At 35.6% G+C, this 17,607-nt stretch overlaps 2 protein-coding genes and 1 long non-coding RNA gene across 3 annotated transcripts; 2 read left to right on the top strand and 1 right to left on the bottom strand.

Annotated features, from left to right (window-relative positions):
• Positions 1–8,212: 8,212 nt before the first annotated feature.
• LOC110803965 (uncharacterized) lies at positions 8,213–9,484 on the top strand. The gene is made up of 2 exons (XM_022009515.2): positions 8,213–8,522; positions 9,064–9,484. Exons 1-2 carry the CDS (start codon positions 8,310–8,312, stop codon positions 9,286–9,288), a joined length of 438 nt encoding a protein of 145 aa, XP_021865207.1. The 5' UTR covers positions 8,213–8,309; the 3' UTR covers positions 9,289–9,484.
• A 2,729-nt stretch (positions 9,485–12,213) lies between these two features.
• LOC110803962 (uncharacterized) lies at positions 12,214–12,768 on the bottom strand. Its single transcript, XM_022009512.2, has one exon. It carries the CDS (start codon positions 12,766–12,768, stop codon positions 12,214–12,216), a length of 555 nt encoding a protein of 184 aa, XP_021865204.2.
• Positions 12,769–15,842: 3,074 nt separating this feature from the next.
• On the top strand, positions 15,843–17,607 carry LOC110803969 (uncharacterized). Its single transcript, XR_002537611.2, has 2 exons — positions 15,843–16,299; positions 16,868–17,607. It is a non-coding gene; the product is annotated as an uncharacterized lncRNA (long non-coding RNA).

The raw sequence follows: 17,607 nt of genomic DNA, 5'->3' as shown, positions 1-17,607 counted from the left end.
TTGTCTCTAACAACCCCTACATTATAGCCCCCTTTACTACCTCCCTCTGGGCAGTAGTAAAAGTCCTCCCCTTTTGCTTATATCAAATGTTATACTTCCTAGGCACACATACATTATACTTCACAAACCCGTGAATAACGGCTTCCCTAAGATATTGAAAACACATACCTGAAATTTTAGCTTTCTTTTTCCAATAATACCACCCACCATCATACATAATTAACTTCTCGTTCTTGAATTTTCTAGGTTTAAACCAACCAACCTAACCTAATCAGAATATCAATACAATCATGTTCTTCACTTTCCATCTTGTTGAAAACCATAAATAAAGCAAGAAAGGGTTCAATAATCAAAGTAAAAGCACTCAAATAAATCATATTCAATGATGAATCCTATGTCAGACAGTGTAAAACAACCCTAGTTTAACAACAACCATGAATAATCGAAAATAAATTAAGAGATTAATTAACCAATTATTAATCATCCAAATCACTGCTAACCTAAATTATTATTAAGGTACCAACCACATACACATTCCCCCAATTATCATAATATAGGGTTTAAGGACTCTCCATAAAGCTGACAAACATTAACATCAATAGGACAATTAGTTTTAATATTTACTGACCAAAAAGATGCAAAAGTTCAATGAAGTACCTTCCCTAGTTAGAAAACATAAAATCTATGGTCCCCTCATTGATGGAGATGACGATGCCTCCATACCTTGTTGGTAAAGATGGTTGTGGGTCGGGCTGGCTCGAAGCCCGACACGGCCCGGCCCGAGGAAAACCCGGCCCGACACGGACACGATCCAAGCCCGACCCGACCTGCTACTGTTTGTGCCGTGCCACGTGCCGTGCCTGGGCCTTGTTTTTTTGCGATCAGGCATGACCCGGCCCATGGCCCGAAAATTGGCCCACAGAGGCACGTTTTAGCCCGTGGGCTGGCACGGTAAGCCCGGCCCGTAATCCCGGCCCCCGGGCCTAAAGCCCGATAAAAGCACGACTTTATCATGCATGTTATCTTGATTGCCAATTTTGCATGTTATCTTGTATTGTATTGAAGAGCTTTATCATGCATGTGGGAGTCAAAAGATTCTTCACTTTATCAATTATCATGCATGTTAATACTTCCAAAGTAGTCCAACACTTCAACCTTGTCTTTTGTGGTTAAAGAAAGCAAAAGATGCTTTCACTTTATCAATTTGTTCCAACATTGTCAAGTAAAGTAAGAAAAGTAAAGTAAAGTAAAGAAATTCTAACATTGTCTGACAAAGTAAAGTTTGTTCATCAATTTATCATGTATGTATGCTAGCATGCATCGTTTGCTATATAAATCTATCATTTCATCTTCCAAAAACAGCAAACTCCAACGGCTCAAATGAAGGCTTCATCAGTTTATCTGTTCATCCACCGAAATTATCAACAGTGAATTCAGACTTTCAATTATCAACTCCAACGGCTCAAAAACAACGGTAATCACCTAGGCTTTTATTATAAATTTGCTATATTATTTCACAAATACTCTCACTTCAGTTTTCAATATCACTCTCACTCTCAACTTATTCATATATTACTCCTAAATTATTAAACTATAATTTAATAGATGTTTAAATCTTTTTTGTTGTAGAAATTATAAAAATAATAGGTTAGTAATTTGGTATTGGAGATTCAAAGGCTTGGAGCATTGGAGATTTGGAGGCTAAGCAACTGGGAATTCTCCGAATCGATCATTCTATCGTTAAGTAAGATCTAACACATCTTGTTTATTAGCTTTTTAACTATTAAAATTAAGTAACAATAATCTGTTTAGTAGTTGTTTATAAACATAAAATATTTAAGACATGACTTTATTGTTTGTTAACTATTTATATGTGACTTTGTGTACATGCATGACCTTTGTTGTTTGTTAATCTCTAGTAATTTAATAGTCTCTTGTTGATTATTAGTTAAATATAATTATAATGGCAGGTGGTTCAAAGCCTTCTAAGAAATCTAAAGTTAATAGTAAAAAACAACCTCCTGAGTCTAGTCAAATTCCCAATCAAATGATGCCCCCGTCATGGGTCCCGAATCCTCAATATACTAACCCGCAAAATCAACAAGATTTTCCATGGCAATCTTATCCACCGGGTTTTAATCCGACCCCCAATTATGGCAATTATAATTTTCCTAATCCACCACCTTTCACTACTACAATGGATGCAGGTGGAAGTGGTACTTCCCCCCCAAATTGCACCTTCCTACACCATGTCCACATTCTCTTTCGATAATCAATTTGCCGGCTCTAGTCAGATTCCACAAAATGTCAACCAACTAGACTTATGTCTTAATGATGAAGAGATGACTAGAGAATCTAGGAAGAGTGGTGTTTGGCCATATTTTAAACTTAGTCGTTGTCGTACTAAAGCTAAATGCAAGGCATGTGGAGGTATATTATCAGCGAAATCTGCTAATGGAACCGGACACTTAGGGAGACATATAAAAAGATGTCCCAGTAGAGATCCCGACGATACCCAGCCTAAACTAACTCAATTCCACCCGTCTGGATTAGGGTATTTTCACTATAACTATGAGAGGGATAAGGATGCTTTGTCAAAAATGCTTATTCAAGATGAAAAACCATTTCTCTTTGCTGAGAATGATAATTTTAATGAGTATATTAAGTCTGCACTCCAACCACAACACCGTAAAGTGTCTAGAAAAAAAGCAAAAGCAAGTGATATGCGACAATATACTTCATATAAACATGAAATTATTTCTGAGCTGTCTAACTTTGATGGTAAAGTTTCTATTACCGCCGATCTTTGGGATTCTGGAGTAAGTGCTTTGCATTATTTGTGTGTGACTGTGCATTGGATAAATCAAGATTGGATGATGCAAAAACGTATTGTCGGTTTTAGAGCATTAGAATATCCTCACAATGCAGTTAACATAGCTCATTTGATCATGAGTTGTATTGAAGAGTATGGTCTTAAAAATAAGATTTTATCTATGACTTTTGATAATGCTTCCACTATGACTTCATGTGCCAGGATGATTTCCCAAAATCTTTTAGACGTAGTTTTGGATGGAACTACTTTACATGTTCGATGTGCATGCCATATTTTAAACTTAAGTGTACAAGATGGTCTTAAGGAAAATAATCCGTATTACACCAAGGTAAGAGAAGCATGCAATTTTATTAACATGTCTGGTATGAGAAAGCAAGAATGGAAGCATCATCTCAAAAGCCGATGTCTAGCGGTAAGAAAAATTCCAGTTGATGTTATGAATAGGTGGAATTCATCATATGAATTGCTTAAGTTTGCAGTGGAATATAAGCAACCAATTACCGAGTTTTTTAATTCTCGATGTCCTAATTTAGCATTGTTGGAGTCTGACTGGGAGCAATGTGAAAGACTTATGGAATTTTTACATTTGTTTTGTGATTCAACAAATTATTTTCTACAGTTTATACTCCAACTACTCATACATTTATTGTTAATGGGGCTTTAATTGCACAACTTTTTAGCAAATTTCGTGATGACGAACAATGCCAAAGTTATCTTCCAAAAATGGAAAACAAATTTAAAAAGTATTATGATACTATTCCACTAGTTTTCATATTTGCTTCATTTTTGGATCCAAGGCAAAAATTTGAAACAACTTGTTCTTACATTGAACTTTATATCCAATTTTTAGGCCTTCCTATTGACTTTGAGAGTTACAAAAAAATTTAAGTGATTCTTTTTTTCAACTTTATAGTTGGTATGATAATCGTTTTGGTGAAACTCGCAATGCTCCTATTAGAACAAGTAAGGACTCCGGTAGTGGTAAATTAATATCTAATGTATTTTCAAAAGGTTCTACTTTACTTGGTCTTAGCAAAGGCAAGTCTAAGAAAGTACGTACTACTACTTCATCTGACATGTCTGAATTTCAAATGTTTTTAAATTATGATTTTATGCGAGGTGAAAGTGAAGAAACCATGAATGATCTAGACTTGCTTGATTGGTGGCATAAGCAATGCAAACAGTTCCCTATTTTATCAGCCATGGCACGAGACATTTTTGCTGTTCAAGTTTCATCTGTTGCTTCCGAACGAGCTTTTAGTGCATCTGGTCGTGTTTTGGATGACAGAAGAACTAGATTAAGGCCGGATACTCTTGAGATGTGTGTTTGCTTCAAAGATTGGTTAGATGCTGATAAAAGAATGCAAGATCGTGAAGAATGTGATGCTGATTCAGATGATGCAACTGCAACAACCGCATCGGTCCAATCACTGGCATCTGAATTAGAAGGCAACGAAGAACAAGATGATGAAGATGGTGAAGATGGTGAAGATGATCAGGAATATGGATATGAACAAGTGATGGACATCTATAATAAGTGTTTAAGTAATGAAGAACTATGAATGTAATTCTCGATTAATGTATGCATAATAAAATGTGATGTATTATCGTTTAGTGTTTAAGTCATGAAGAACTATGAATGTAATTCTCGGTTAATGTTCCTCCAAATAGTTACCGCTAAGTTTAGAACTTTAGTCTTTAGATGGTGACATGGTGTACCATGAATATTCGAAATATTTAATAAAAAAGCATGAGGTATTATTCAATAGTAAAAAGTCACTTTAGATACAAAGTACGTTACAAAAAAATAAAAGAATTAGCATCCTTTGTTTACATAATTCCTTGGCTTCATTTTCATAGTCTATGTGGAATTGTGGATGATTACAACCAAGAGAGACAACTTAATTAGATTACAAAACTATAAACATATAATTATAATCAAAATGCATTGTATAATGCTGATGAAACATCTATACTCCCACTGGCGCACAAGCAAAGCCAACTTATTATAGTTTAAGGTAAATTCTTTTAGATTCCTCTTCTTTTGAACATTATATAAAAAAGGGTCCAATAATTTGTGAGGATGCATGTTTTTTGATAAAGACTGCCAATTTTATTTATCTTATCAACTCCAACGGTAACAATCTTCGTACATCATAATCACTAATCACCTAGCCTATTTTGGTACTGGGTTAGGCACGTGGGCTTAGGCACGAAGCAGGCACGTGGGCTTAGGCACGAACTAGGCACGTGGGCTTAGGCACGAACTAGGCACACGGACTTAGGCACGGGCACGGGCACGACCCGACCCGACCCGCTTGGCCCGCGGGCTCGTGCCGTGCCTGGGCCGATGAATTCCCTAAATTGCCCCGACCCGACCCCACCCGCTAACACCGTGCCTGGGCCGTGCCTGAAATGACTATGGGCCCGCGGGCTCGACACGAAGCCCGACCCGGCACGGCCCATGGCCATCTTTACTTGTTGGTCCACCGACTTCAATGATTTTGAAGTTAAATTTCCACAAATAGAAAAAGGTAATCTTTGAATTTTGCTTTGTAATAGGAAAGGAAAATTAATTTTTGTGAGAATTTAATGATAAGCAGGAGCAGTACATACGTCGGGGAGCAGGTGAAGAGAAGAAAGAAGAAGCGGGAAACTAAATCGTGGAAGATAGGTTAAAGTTGGATAAATATATGAAAGTATGGGCCCCACCCCAGTTTTTCCTTACGAAAACCGTTAACTGGTGTTGAATTCTACATTTTACATTTTTTAAGGTGTTTAAATATAATTTTAATGTTTAATTACAAAAGTTGATTTTTGAAGGTGTTAAATGACAAAAAATCCGTAACGAAATATAAAGAAAAAGAAAAAAGCAATTACATCCGAAGCCTATTTTGGGGCGCCTGCGAAAAATCATAGGTCAAAATATGGGGAAAATAAAACTCTAACTATATAAATCTCGCTAATAATTCGTAGTAATCAAGTCCTAAGATCTGAATCTAGACGTATCAAGGACAATTCCTTTCTCAATTGAAGAAGAATTCACCATTTTTTGGGAGAGTTTCTCAGGAGCTTCACCTACAAAGACGATCGCGAATGGGATCCCCTTGCAACCTAATTCATTCGCTCTCAACCTAGTCTAATATCAAGGATAAATAATTGGCAATGACACAACTTCGGATACTATATAATTATGATCTTCTCTCCGTTCCTCTATATTTCTCTCTCCGTGAACTCAAATGAATATAATACGGAAGAACAGTTTGATTCATACATGTGGTGAAACCTTATTGGTGGCAGTGGAGGAAGTAGGTATTGGGAGGAGAGAGAATGAGATATAAAGTTTTGAGCTATTTGAGTAATTAGTGTGAAGATAATAATGAGGAGATAGAAAGAGCTACGACGTTTTAGAAGAAGGTTGACAACCTCAACATGCTACCAGTGAGGAACTTCAAACGACCATCATTAATGAAAAGTTGAGGATAGAGAAAGTGAAGAGAAGAAGAAGAAATGATTATTGCGACTCTATGAGTGGGGGAGAGGGTATTAAATGGATTTGAAATGACCACATTTCATTTCGGTTTTCAAATTATTTACGTAAGCCTTATTTTTTGAAAGCGTTGGATTTGGCCCAAAACCAATTCCAAATTCTATATACTACCAAACAAGGTAACTGAGCAAAATTCTGAATTTATTCTAGTTCCCAAACAGGCCATTATACGTTCACATAACCACGTCGCCCCCTTTTCCAAATGTGTATCGCTATTCGACGCCCGCCACGCTAAAATCGCCCTACTATTCATAGCGAAAGTACACAACTACCCTTTTAAAAACTTATCCCTCCCTTTCATTTTTTTTTTACCTTTCTCACCTCACCTTTCCCTCACCTCTCTCTCAACCCCCCCTCCCCCACCAAGCTGGCTCCCAGATTTTTGCCGGAAAACTGAAATTTCGGCGAGAAACTTTTTATAATAAATTATAATCAACTAAAATATTATATTGAATAATCTAAATTAAAATAGAAAATAAAATAATACAAAAAAAAAATTCAAAAATAAATTAAATTAAATTAAATTAAATTAAACATCAGCAATAATACAACAATAATAAATAAAATAAAATAAAAAAAATTAAATTCAAACTGCTTCTCTTCCCCCGCGCACACCATTTGCGCCACCATCCATGTCAGCCGCGCACAGGCTGTGCGCGACTGACATGGCTGGCCACGCAAATGGTGTGCGCCACCAATCACAATAAAATTAAAAATAATAATTCAATTACCTTAAACGCCGACGGTAATGGAGGAGACAACGGCGTCGATGTGGGTCTTCTCTTTGGAGCCCATTGACGTTTACACCTTCACTGGCGACAACCGGAGCCGTGGCCGTCGAAACAGGGGTTGGAAACCGCCGCGAAACACTATGCGTTTGCTCCGGATTATATTTCAACTCCGCCGCGAAACAGGGTCTTCAACGTCGCCGCGAAACAGGGTCTTCAACTCCGGCGATATGGGTTTGCTCCGGCGGCGGCGATATGGGCTTGCGAGCAAGAGGGGGGTTTTATGAGGCCACTCCGGTCGGGTTTGCGATGGGCGGCGAGAATATTGTGATGTTACTGTGATGGCGGCGACGTTGATGGAGGGGTGCTGACAGGAGGAAGGGAGGGAGGGAGGGAGGGAGGGAAAGAGCAGAGAAGGGGAAGGGTGATAAGGGAGGGCAGAATCGTACTTTCACGTAATAAATTAGGGCGTTATTAACGGAACAGGGCGTCGAATAAAAATCCCCTTTCCAAATTCATGAAGTTAATTCCACAATTGCCAATTTGCCACCTTTTGTTTTATTTATTTATGATATTGATATTGTAAAATAAAAACAAAAATTTATCTCAATGGATCAAAATTTTGGATTAACCACCGGTGAGTTAAATGGCCGAATTTTTTAAACTTAACTTCCTTAATATAAATGACATTATTAGACTCTTTATATTCGACTTATTTTGAACGTAGTATGATCTAATTATATTACTCCATATATGAATTTATATATTATCTGAACCTATTTTAACTTAATTTATGTGAAATAAAATAGTTGTATGTGACTATTTTTTCAAAACTTATTTTGTCTAAAATAACTCAAAATAAAACGAACAAAACATATCCTTAAACATTTTTCTCCTTGATGTCAATGAGCTACAACTCAGAAGCGTTTGATTCTACCAACAAATGAAAAAAGCCGAAACATTTCAATTTTGAAAAACCAAAAGACTTGGCGGGCAACTCAAATTTCCGCACTTCCCAACCTCCACGTTGGCAATCCGTGTATACCCAAACCAACCAATAGAATCATCGAACTTCTACCCTATAAATTCCGAATCCCCCTTTCTGCATTTACTCACTCATTCACAATATCTTCGCATTCCATTTCTCTCTCATAGTGTTCTTCCTCCAAATTCTACCTGTAAAATCAACCACCACCAAATGGCCGGCAAAGACGGAGTAACAACCAAGAGCGTCGGCGGCAGAGGCCAGCGAAAGAGTGGTGTAAAGTCGGTGTCTCGCTCCTCCAAGGCTGGGCTTCAGTTTCCGGTCGGTCGCATTGCTCGTTTCTTGAAGAAGGGTCGGTATGCCCAGAGGGTCGGTTCTGGATCCCCTGTCTACCTCTCTGCTGTTCTCGAGTATCTCGCCGCTGAGGTATCATTTTCGCTCTCCTCTTTCTATATTTTGACAATTTTTTTGATGAAATGTTGATTCGAGTAATTTGGTATGATGTTTTGCAATTAGTAACGAAACGGAGATGTTTAATTTGAATTCAAGATAGAAATTAGGTTTGTTTTGTCAATGATTTGTCTGTTTGAAGGTTCAGATTTTAATCTGGTCTTGAATCAGCACTAAATTTGTTCTCCACTTCCAATTTGTCTGACAATTTTTTGTTTGATTTTTTTCCCAATTAAATTCGGATTTGAAGTGATTTCTGAGGCTTTTTTTTTTTTTTTTTTTTAAAAATTTGCGGGTGCTTTAGCATGTAATAACGACGAATGGTGATTGTAATTGGAATCTACATTGAGAGGTTGTTTATGTTGTGAATCTGATTTTTTTTGAATAAAACGTAAAATTCAGAGGACTTCATTTGTTTGATTCATTAATATGAAGATATTTGGTTTGAATTTACAGTGACTATTGTTAAAATTTGAATGATTGAGTTTGAAGCTGATTAGAAATTGGTGATTATCAGGTTCTGGAATTAGCTGGAAATGCAGCAAGAGACAACAAGAAGACTAGAATCATACCAAGGCACATTCAATTGGCTATTAGGAACGATGAAGAATTGGGCAAACTTCTAGGATCAGTGACAATCGCAAGCGGAGGTGTTCTACCCAAGATTCACTCTGTGTTGCTTCCCAAGAATAAACCTAAGGGCGACAAGAGTGAAAAGGGAAGCGTATCTCAGGAATTTTAGGGTTTCTGATTTAGGTGTTTGAAGAATTTACTGGATAATATTAGTAGGTTTTTGCGGAAAATATGTTAGTAGAATTTAGTAAATTTGATGTGTGATTAGCGTTTTAGTTGTTCGATTTAACTGGTGTAATCTTGGATGTATGCTTAATGAACAGTTTGTTCATATTAATGAAAATTCCCAGTTTCTAACATTTCAACCATTGTGTTACATTTGTTATTTTGTTATCAATTAATCAAGGCTAGGAGTTACATGATGGCATACGATTTATGTTGCAATTTGACTGCTTGCAAAATCCTTGCTGATTATTTTAAAATCCTGCGTGCCTATATGGGTATATGCAACATTAATGGTGTATCCAAGGAATTGGAATTTCTAGTATCGATATAATGTTACTTGCTTGGAAAAACCAGTCGAGTTTTTATCAAAAACCATATCTTCATAAGGAGTATTGAAATCAATCAAATTAATTTAACATTTTGTTAATCACCCTCTATTTACTCAATGGATCACTGGTTATTCATCAATGCAAGAGATCGAGAACTTGAGAAGCGCAAATTTTTGGCTATACCCGGGTACAACCAAAGCTGGCTGTACCCTCATCCAAAATGATGTCGTTTTGTGTTGTTTGAAATGAACATTAATATACTGGTACAAAAATAAACATTTACTATTTCGGAAATGAACATTTATTTATTTATTTGGAATAAACATTTACTATTTTGGAAATGAATATTTATTTATTTATTTGGAAATAAACTACAAAAATGAACATTTACTATTACGGAAATGAACATTTATTTATTTATTTGGAATGAACATTTACTATTTTGGAAATGAACATTTATTTATTTATTTGGAAATAAACAATATAGGCGCTTGTAAAAACATAAAAGACCAATGAAGTGAACAATTTCATTATGAACATTAACCATATATTTATTGTGAACAAACAAATAAACAAGAAAGAACAAATAATTCAACAAAAAAGAACAAACAATATAAAAAAGAACATAAAATTCCAGAAAAAAGAACAAACAATACAACAATTATGAACAATTTTATGATGAATTTTAAAGTCAACATGAAAGAACAAACAATACAACAAGAAAGAACAAACAATAAACAAGAAAGAACAAACAATAAAGCAGATAATTATTATGAACAAACAAATAAACAAGAAAGAACAAATAATTCAACAAAAAAGAGCAAATAATATAAAAAAGAACATAAAATTCCAGAAAAAAGAACAAACAATACAATAATTATGAACAATTTTATGATGAATTTTAAAGCCAACATGAAAGAACAAACAATACAACGTGCAATAAGTTTGATGAATGAATTTAAAAAACAACAAGAAAGAACAAACAGTACAACAAGAAAGAACAAACAATACAAAAAGAAAGAATAAAAGATTAATGAAGAGTTTAATTATGAACATTAACCATATGATTATTATAAACAAACAAATAAACAAGAAAGAACAAACAATATAAAAAAGAACATAAAATTCAAGAAGAAAGAACAAAAAATACAACAATTATGAAAATTTGATGATGAATTTAAAAAACAACATGAAAGAACAAACAGTACAACAAGAAAGAACAAACAGTAACAACAAGAAAGAACAAACAGTACAAAAAAAAAAAGAACAAACAGTACAATAAGAATGAACAAACAGTATAATAAAAAAGAACAAACAGTCGACAAGAATGAACAAACAATATGAGCGCGTCGTTTTTGGGGTACAGCCAGAGCTGGCTATACCCGGGTACAGCAGTTAGCGATTGCTCTGGTTGTTACTTTTTATTTCAAATAACTAAAATTCGAGATTCTTCTTCATCTTAATATTTGACCAAAATACATGTAGTCCATAAAATTGAAAAGATCATTAAGTTCATCTACTACACATGCACACTACGTCATTTATCATGCCAAATAATTTTTCAATTAGACCGTCTCACGATTCTTTTAATTTATTTTCTAATACAACTAAGTGTTTCGAAATAATAACACCATATTAGATATATGCAGAAATAAAAGGTAACCTAAATATTTAGTTGTTTTAGACTTCGTGTTACATGTATTTATAAGTTAATGTGTATGGATAAACAACAATTAGTGGTTGGTTAAGATGGTAATGAGATTTAATCTCCAAACTTGAGGTCTTGTGTTCGAACCTTCTTACATGTATTGATTTTTAGTTGTCCACGGCATCACATTATCTTAGTCAGTGGGTGACATGGCGTAAACATGAGAGTTATACGTGACATGTAGACTTTTTTCGTAACGCCTTTTAATATATTAGTATAGATTGAGTACACATGGGTGATGTGTATTTTAATATACTTGTACTTCGTAATCGGTAAATGTATAAATGTCTTAGGATCAAGGGTTATTCATAAATATAGTACGAAGTACAAGAGATCGAGAAGGATATGCAAGTAAGAGCAAGATTATTAGAGAGGAGATATATATCCTCTCTTTTACTCTCTCTTCTTTTGACACATCATATTATCTTTTTTCCACATCATTTCCCACTATCTCCTTCCTCTCCCTCTTCCTATTTCTATTTTTTTCCACACATCAAAGAGGATCCTCTCTTGTTTCCTCTCTCCTACTTTTACATACCCCACCATATATTATCTTTCTTATTAAAAATATTTAATTTAGGAATAATGATAATGGCAAGTGTTTAAAAAATAATTTAGCCTATTTTTCCATTACTATTGATAAAATAAATCTATATCTAACCTTTAAATAAATTATATTATAAATGAAATTTGTATTACATAACGGATCATTAATTACTTATTAAGACGGTAGTACATTAATTACTAGAATAACACGGTAGTACATTAATTACTAAAATAACGAAAAACATGAAAGCAATTAAGCGACTAAAATACATATTACTTTAAAAATCTACTTCGCAGACGATCTCCTGGACCTCCCCCATAAATGTTCAACCAAGTCGTTTTTCAATGAGAAATGAGTTGTTCTATCACGAACCTCTTGTCTTGTATCCATCAATCTACGGAAATTTTGTGGATCATAATGCCCGGGTGTAACAGTGAATGTTGTAGCGTTTTCGGTTAATGATCCTGCCATATTTTCAGGTTGTTCTAAGGCAAACTCGCGTGGATCTTTATAATTCAAATACGTATCACACTCATATTCAACAATCATGTGCATGATGATACATACCATCATGATTTTCCATAGCATATCAACGTTCCATGCCAAAGCAGGTTTCCTAATTATTGCAAATCGAGCTTGTAGCACAACAAAGGCACGCTCAACATCTTTTCTAGCACTCTCTTGGCATTCAGTGAACAACCTTTGCTTAGCAGTTTGCGGGGCAGTAATGACATCCACAAAGGTGGACCATTTTGGATAAATCCCATCAGTGAGATAATACCCCTTCTTGTAAGTATTTCCATTCACGGTGAACCGAACATGTGGAGCTCGGTTGTTCATAATATCATCGAAAATCGGGGAACGTTGATCGAAGTACGTTTATGTCATTGCACGACCCTGGTGTCCCGAAGAAAGCATGCCAGATCCATAAATCCCTTGAAGCAATAGCTTCTAAGATCACAGTCGCTGTTTTATATCTACCTTGGTACATACCTTTCCACCTAGCTGGACAATTTTTCCACACCTAATGCATGCAATCGATGCTCCCCAACATGCCAGGAAAACCTCTTTCCTCCCCTTCTCTAAGAAGACGTTGGACATCTTCGGGTGTTGGTTTACGAAGGTAGTCAATGGAAAAGAGAGCAATCACACCATCAACAAATTGTGTAAGACATTCTCTAGATGTGGTTGCACCAAGCTTTAGATACTCATCAACTTGGTCAACCATAGGCTAACATCCTTATTGCCGCTGTGCATTTTTGAAGAGCTGAAGCACCCAGTCGCATCGTTGCATCTGGATGCTGTTGAAAGTAGCGATTACTTGCACTTAACGTGTTCACAATGCGAATGAAAAGAGGTCTTCGCATGCGAAACCTACGTCAAAAATTATTTGTAAATACTCCTCCGCCATGAATCTGGCCGCCATTACTCATCATCAATGATATCATTTTTAGGATTTGTAAATAATTTATATCAAATTCTTCTATAATCAAATCGGGTCTACTTTGATGTTCCAATTCATAACCTTTGGTATGCAGAAATCTCCAATTGGTAATCTTGATGACTGAATTTAAGGTTCAATTGATAATCTTCAATTGCATTTTGTGTATGCCGAATAGTCGATCCCTTTCCATAATTTCACCTGCACGTTTTCTCTCTCTCTTTTTTTGTTAGTGTTTTTAATGTAACTTTGGGGATTCAATGATACGAATAATTATGTAAATTATACTACAGTACTACATTTTTTTTACTTTTTAAGGGGGAAAAATAATTTATTGGTAATTATGATTTAAAATATCACTTATTTCACAAACACTATACTGGAATTGAAATTATGGAATTGAAATTATTGGAGTTTGCCAAACACTTGATTTGGAATTAAATTTCAGCATTTCAATTCCCATATTAGAATTAAAAATTTTCAAATGAAATCCAGTTACCAAACACTACCTAAAGGTTATCCAAGTAAGTGTTATTTTGGCATGGCACCTTTTAACTCAATTTTTAAAGTTTGGAACATAAGGCTCTTACGATGTTGGTTAGATTTTAAGTGAACTAAAATCCTTAATCATGCAACATAATTAAGCCATAATCTCATGCATAGTTAAGACATATTTAAACCAATAAATAACTTAATGCATGCATAAGATATAATTGTGATCTAGTATGGCCCGACTTCATCTTGAAGCTTCAACTTCAAACTCCGTCTTGAAAATGGATTGGAAACTCCGTCTTGAATTTCACCATGGGAGGCGCCATTTTCACCAAATAGGATAAGCTATAATTTAAACTAATTGCAACTATTTGATGGTACACAGACCATATTTAAAGCAATAAAACTTTGGTACTTTAGACCAATATTACATTCAAATTAATGGTACGCAGACCATATTTTCTATCCTATTTGGGCCATACTAGTCACTTTCCATAACCTGCAAAACAGTACATTTATAATATACCATTCACCCATTCATTTATCAATGAATGGCCCACATAGCTGGTTAGTAGAACATATTATGCATCACATAAATATTTGCATCAATTAATCAAGGGTTCCAATAATCTACCAATTATTCAATCCTTATTAATTCTAATCAAGTTGTTTTAACCTTAAAGGAATGTAGACCTAATCAAGAGTTTATGACTAAAACGCTCCCACTTAAACCAAGTAATTTACATGCTTTACTAATTTTAAACATAAAATTGTATTTCCTAGTCTAACCGGAAACATACAAATTTAATTAAAATTTAAAGCTCATATAAATTATTATTTGAATCCTTTAATTTATTTTCAGTTTATTAAATTAATTAATTTAAATTTAATCAAGGTTATTTTAGTAAAATAATTAGTATAAATAAAATTTATAATAATTAAATTATTCATAATTAAATTCCGAGAAAAAATAAAATTACGAATTTTAAATTTAATTTAAATCGTTTTTCCAACTGAAAATCAAAATTAAATTAAAACGAATCAATCTGGTCAAGACGAGGCCATGGGCTTGCGCCCATGCCCCGTCGAGTCCACGAGGCAGCATCACCCCACTCGACTGATCGCACAGCAAGGCACGAGTAGCCACGCGTAGACGCAGCAAGCCGAGCCACGCCTACGCGCAGCAGCAGCTCGCTGCTTGTGGCGAGGCAGCGCTCGCTGGGCGAGGCTTCCTTGCTGCCCGCGTTGCGGCCTGCTTTCTTGGTGCCTTGCCTCTCGCCCCATCCGCCCATGCACGTCGCAGCACTCGACGCAAGGCAGGGCTACTTCCTTGATCTCTCGTGCCACACGTTTGCTCACTGCATACGTACCGCATGGGCGACGAGCACCCTTGCTCGTCGTCGCATGCCCGCACTATACAACACCCCTTAAGGGTAACACTTAGCGTCCATTGCTTTGTGCGTGCAAGATTCGTGAGCGATTTTTATAAAATTCAAAACTTTTTAATTTAAATTTATAGATGAATTAATAAATCATATTAATTTCATAAATTTAGGGCGAAAAATCGAAAATTTATTATTCAAATTAATTTCCGATCAAGTTTATTTTCACGGATTCAAATCTAGGTCATAAAATTTTAAAAATTTCCAAATTTAACAAATTTTATGGTGGTTTTTAATCATGGATTCCTAATTAAATTGTCAATTAATTATGAAAATCAAATCAAAATCTAAATTATTCGAATTTCAACAAATTAATTACAATTATAAATTAGGTTGTATAACTAACAAGCTTAGGCATTAAAATTGTTAAACATATACAGTAGGTCAATCATAGATTCAAGATTTACAAACAAGAATAGCAAATATTTAATTTAACATCTTAAAAATTACAAATTTTGCGTTCGAAAAACTAAAACCTGCGAAAAGTCATAGTTAGGCTTCGAATTTGGGAATTCTGGGTTTGGCATCAAATCTTTGATTTTAGTAAAAATTTTAAAACGCCATTTACATGCGAAATTCACTATAAAATTATACAAATTTTTTAAAACGACCGACTGACCTGTCTGACCGCCCACCCATGGGTGTGGCGCGGGTCAATTCTATTTTTGCGGGTCGAAAAAATTGCTTACCGGGTCGCGTATAACAGCTACATTTCTTTCTCTCTCACCTCAAACACAACTTTCTCTCTCCTTCTTCCATGTCGCCCGACAACTTCTGGCCTCTTTCTCCTCCTCATCTCCGTCACGATCTATACCATCTCCGGTACTCTCTCTTTTCTCGCTCCTCTAGAGATGAAGAGATGACGGCGTTTTGTAGATCAGAGGAGCAACCGGTGACGGCAGAATTAGGAACCGCTCTTGCGGCGGCTGCACCGGTGGCTCTGATTCGCTGCTTATATATGGTGGTCACATTCGTCGTTGTTGGTGGTGGCTTGAGGTAATTCTTCCATCTCTCCTTTCGTATCTCCTCCTTCATTTAGTTAGGTTTTTTATTTTAAAGTTTATGCGATTTGGACTGTCTATCGAGTGTGATTGAATTTTGAGTTCAGATGTTATTTCGCAACAGCTTATTATGATTACGGTGCGAGTGAGTGAGGTGCTTAATTTGTGAATTTTGCTCATTATGTTTGACTGGTTTTGGCGTTGTTACGTTGCTGCTTCAGTAATGTTGTTATTCTTGCTGGTTTATTATGTTGTTGTCCTGATCATTAAGCATATAGAATAAACTGATTGCATTGTTTATGCTTGTGAGTTTTATTCCAGACTTATCTGTTTGGATTTTACATTGAGAAAAAACATTAATGATTGTAATTTTGTAATGCTTTAGACTATAATTGGTAGGCCTAGCATAAATCTGCAGGTCATTGTTCACTTGGAGTTGGATGATGTTGTCCTTTTTGTTAAGAAAACAATGTGAACCTCCTGATTTCATTTTCATAAATTTTTCCTTTCTGTGATATTCTTTTTAATATCCAACAAATTCTTTTGAAATCTCTGGAATGCAGCTAGTGGTTCAGCATCTGAAGTTAAACCTCGTCTATGGAGTGACACGATAATATTTCAATCAAGGAAACACCAAGGAGTGTCTCAAGTTGAGCTGTTATGTTTTCAAGAAGGCTTTCTCGGGATCAGACTCAAGCTAAACGTATTTTGGATTGCAGCATGGCTGAGGCATGAAGCGCCTACTTACAGTAGGGCGGTTTGGGAGGTATCCTGCATAAGGATACTGCCCAAAGTTGACAGCAGCATGCAAGGCAGAAGCTACCCATATGATGGTGGTGCATGTACTTGTAAGAGCATGCCTGGTTTTCATTTCTAGCCACCATGTTTCATCTTTTTTTATCACCATGCCCCCACATTTCAGATCTTATTCCACCAAGATTGAAGTTCAGGATCAATTTCTACTAGGCTGTCTGTTGGATAGTAGAACCAGCAATAATCATTCACTCATGTCTCAACTGCAAAGGGGTAATCCTCAATCAACAACTTTAGGCCATGCGGGTGGCTGGAATCCTTAACTACCATCCCTCTAGAATGTTGCAAAAATCCTATACGATTTGAAATGTAATATTGCAGTAAAAGTTGCAATGCATGTTGTGGCTTAATGATACATGTAAATGAAACTACCTATTGGGAAGATCAGTAGGAAGTGCTTCATCAGCGAAAGCTCAACTTTTGTATACAAATGATGACAATTCCAAGCGAATTTTTCTTGTTTCACCAGCATTTAATGAGGATTTGCCTA

Source organism: Spinacia oleracea, chromosome 6, assembly GCF_020520425.1.
Source record: "Spinacia oleracea cultivar Varoflay chromosome 6, BTI_SOV_V1, whole genome shotgun sequence".
Taxonomy (NCBI): domain Eukaryota; kingdom Viridiplantae; phylum Streptophyta; class Magnoliopsida; order Caryophyllales; family Amaranthaceae; genus Spinacia; species Spinacia oleracea.
The sequence above is the reverse complement of the archived record's forward strand: the minus strand, read 5'-3'. Positions and strand labels throughout refer to the sequence as shown.

Excerpts from the sequence above, each read along its gene's own strand:
- LOC110803962 (XM_022009512.2), bottom strand. The coding sequence starts at position 12,768 with ATGAACAACCGAGCTCCACATGTTCGGTTCACCGTGAATGGAAATACT.
- LOC110803965 (XM_022009515.2), top strand. The coding sequence starts at position 8,310 with ATGGCCGGCAAAGACGGAGTAACAACCAAGAGCGTCGGCGGCAGAGGC. Across the intron at positions 8,523-9,063 it reads TCGAGTATCTCGCCGCTGAG|GTTCTGGAATTAGCTGGAAA; the intron begins GTATCATTTTCG and ends GGTGATTATCAG.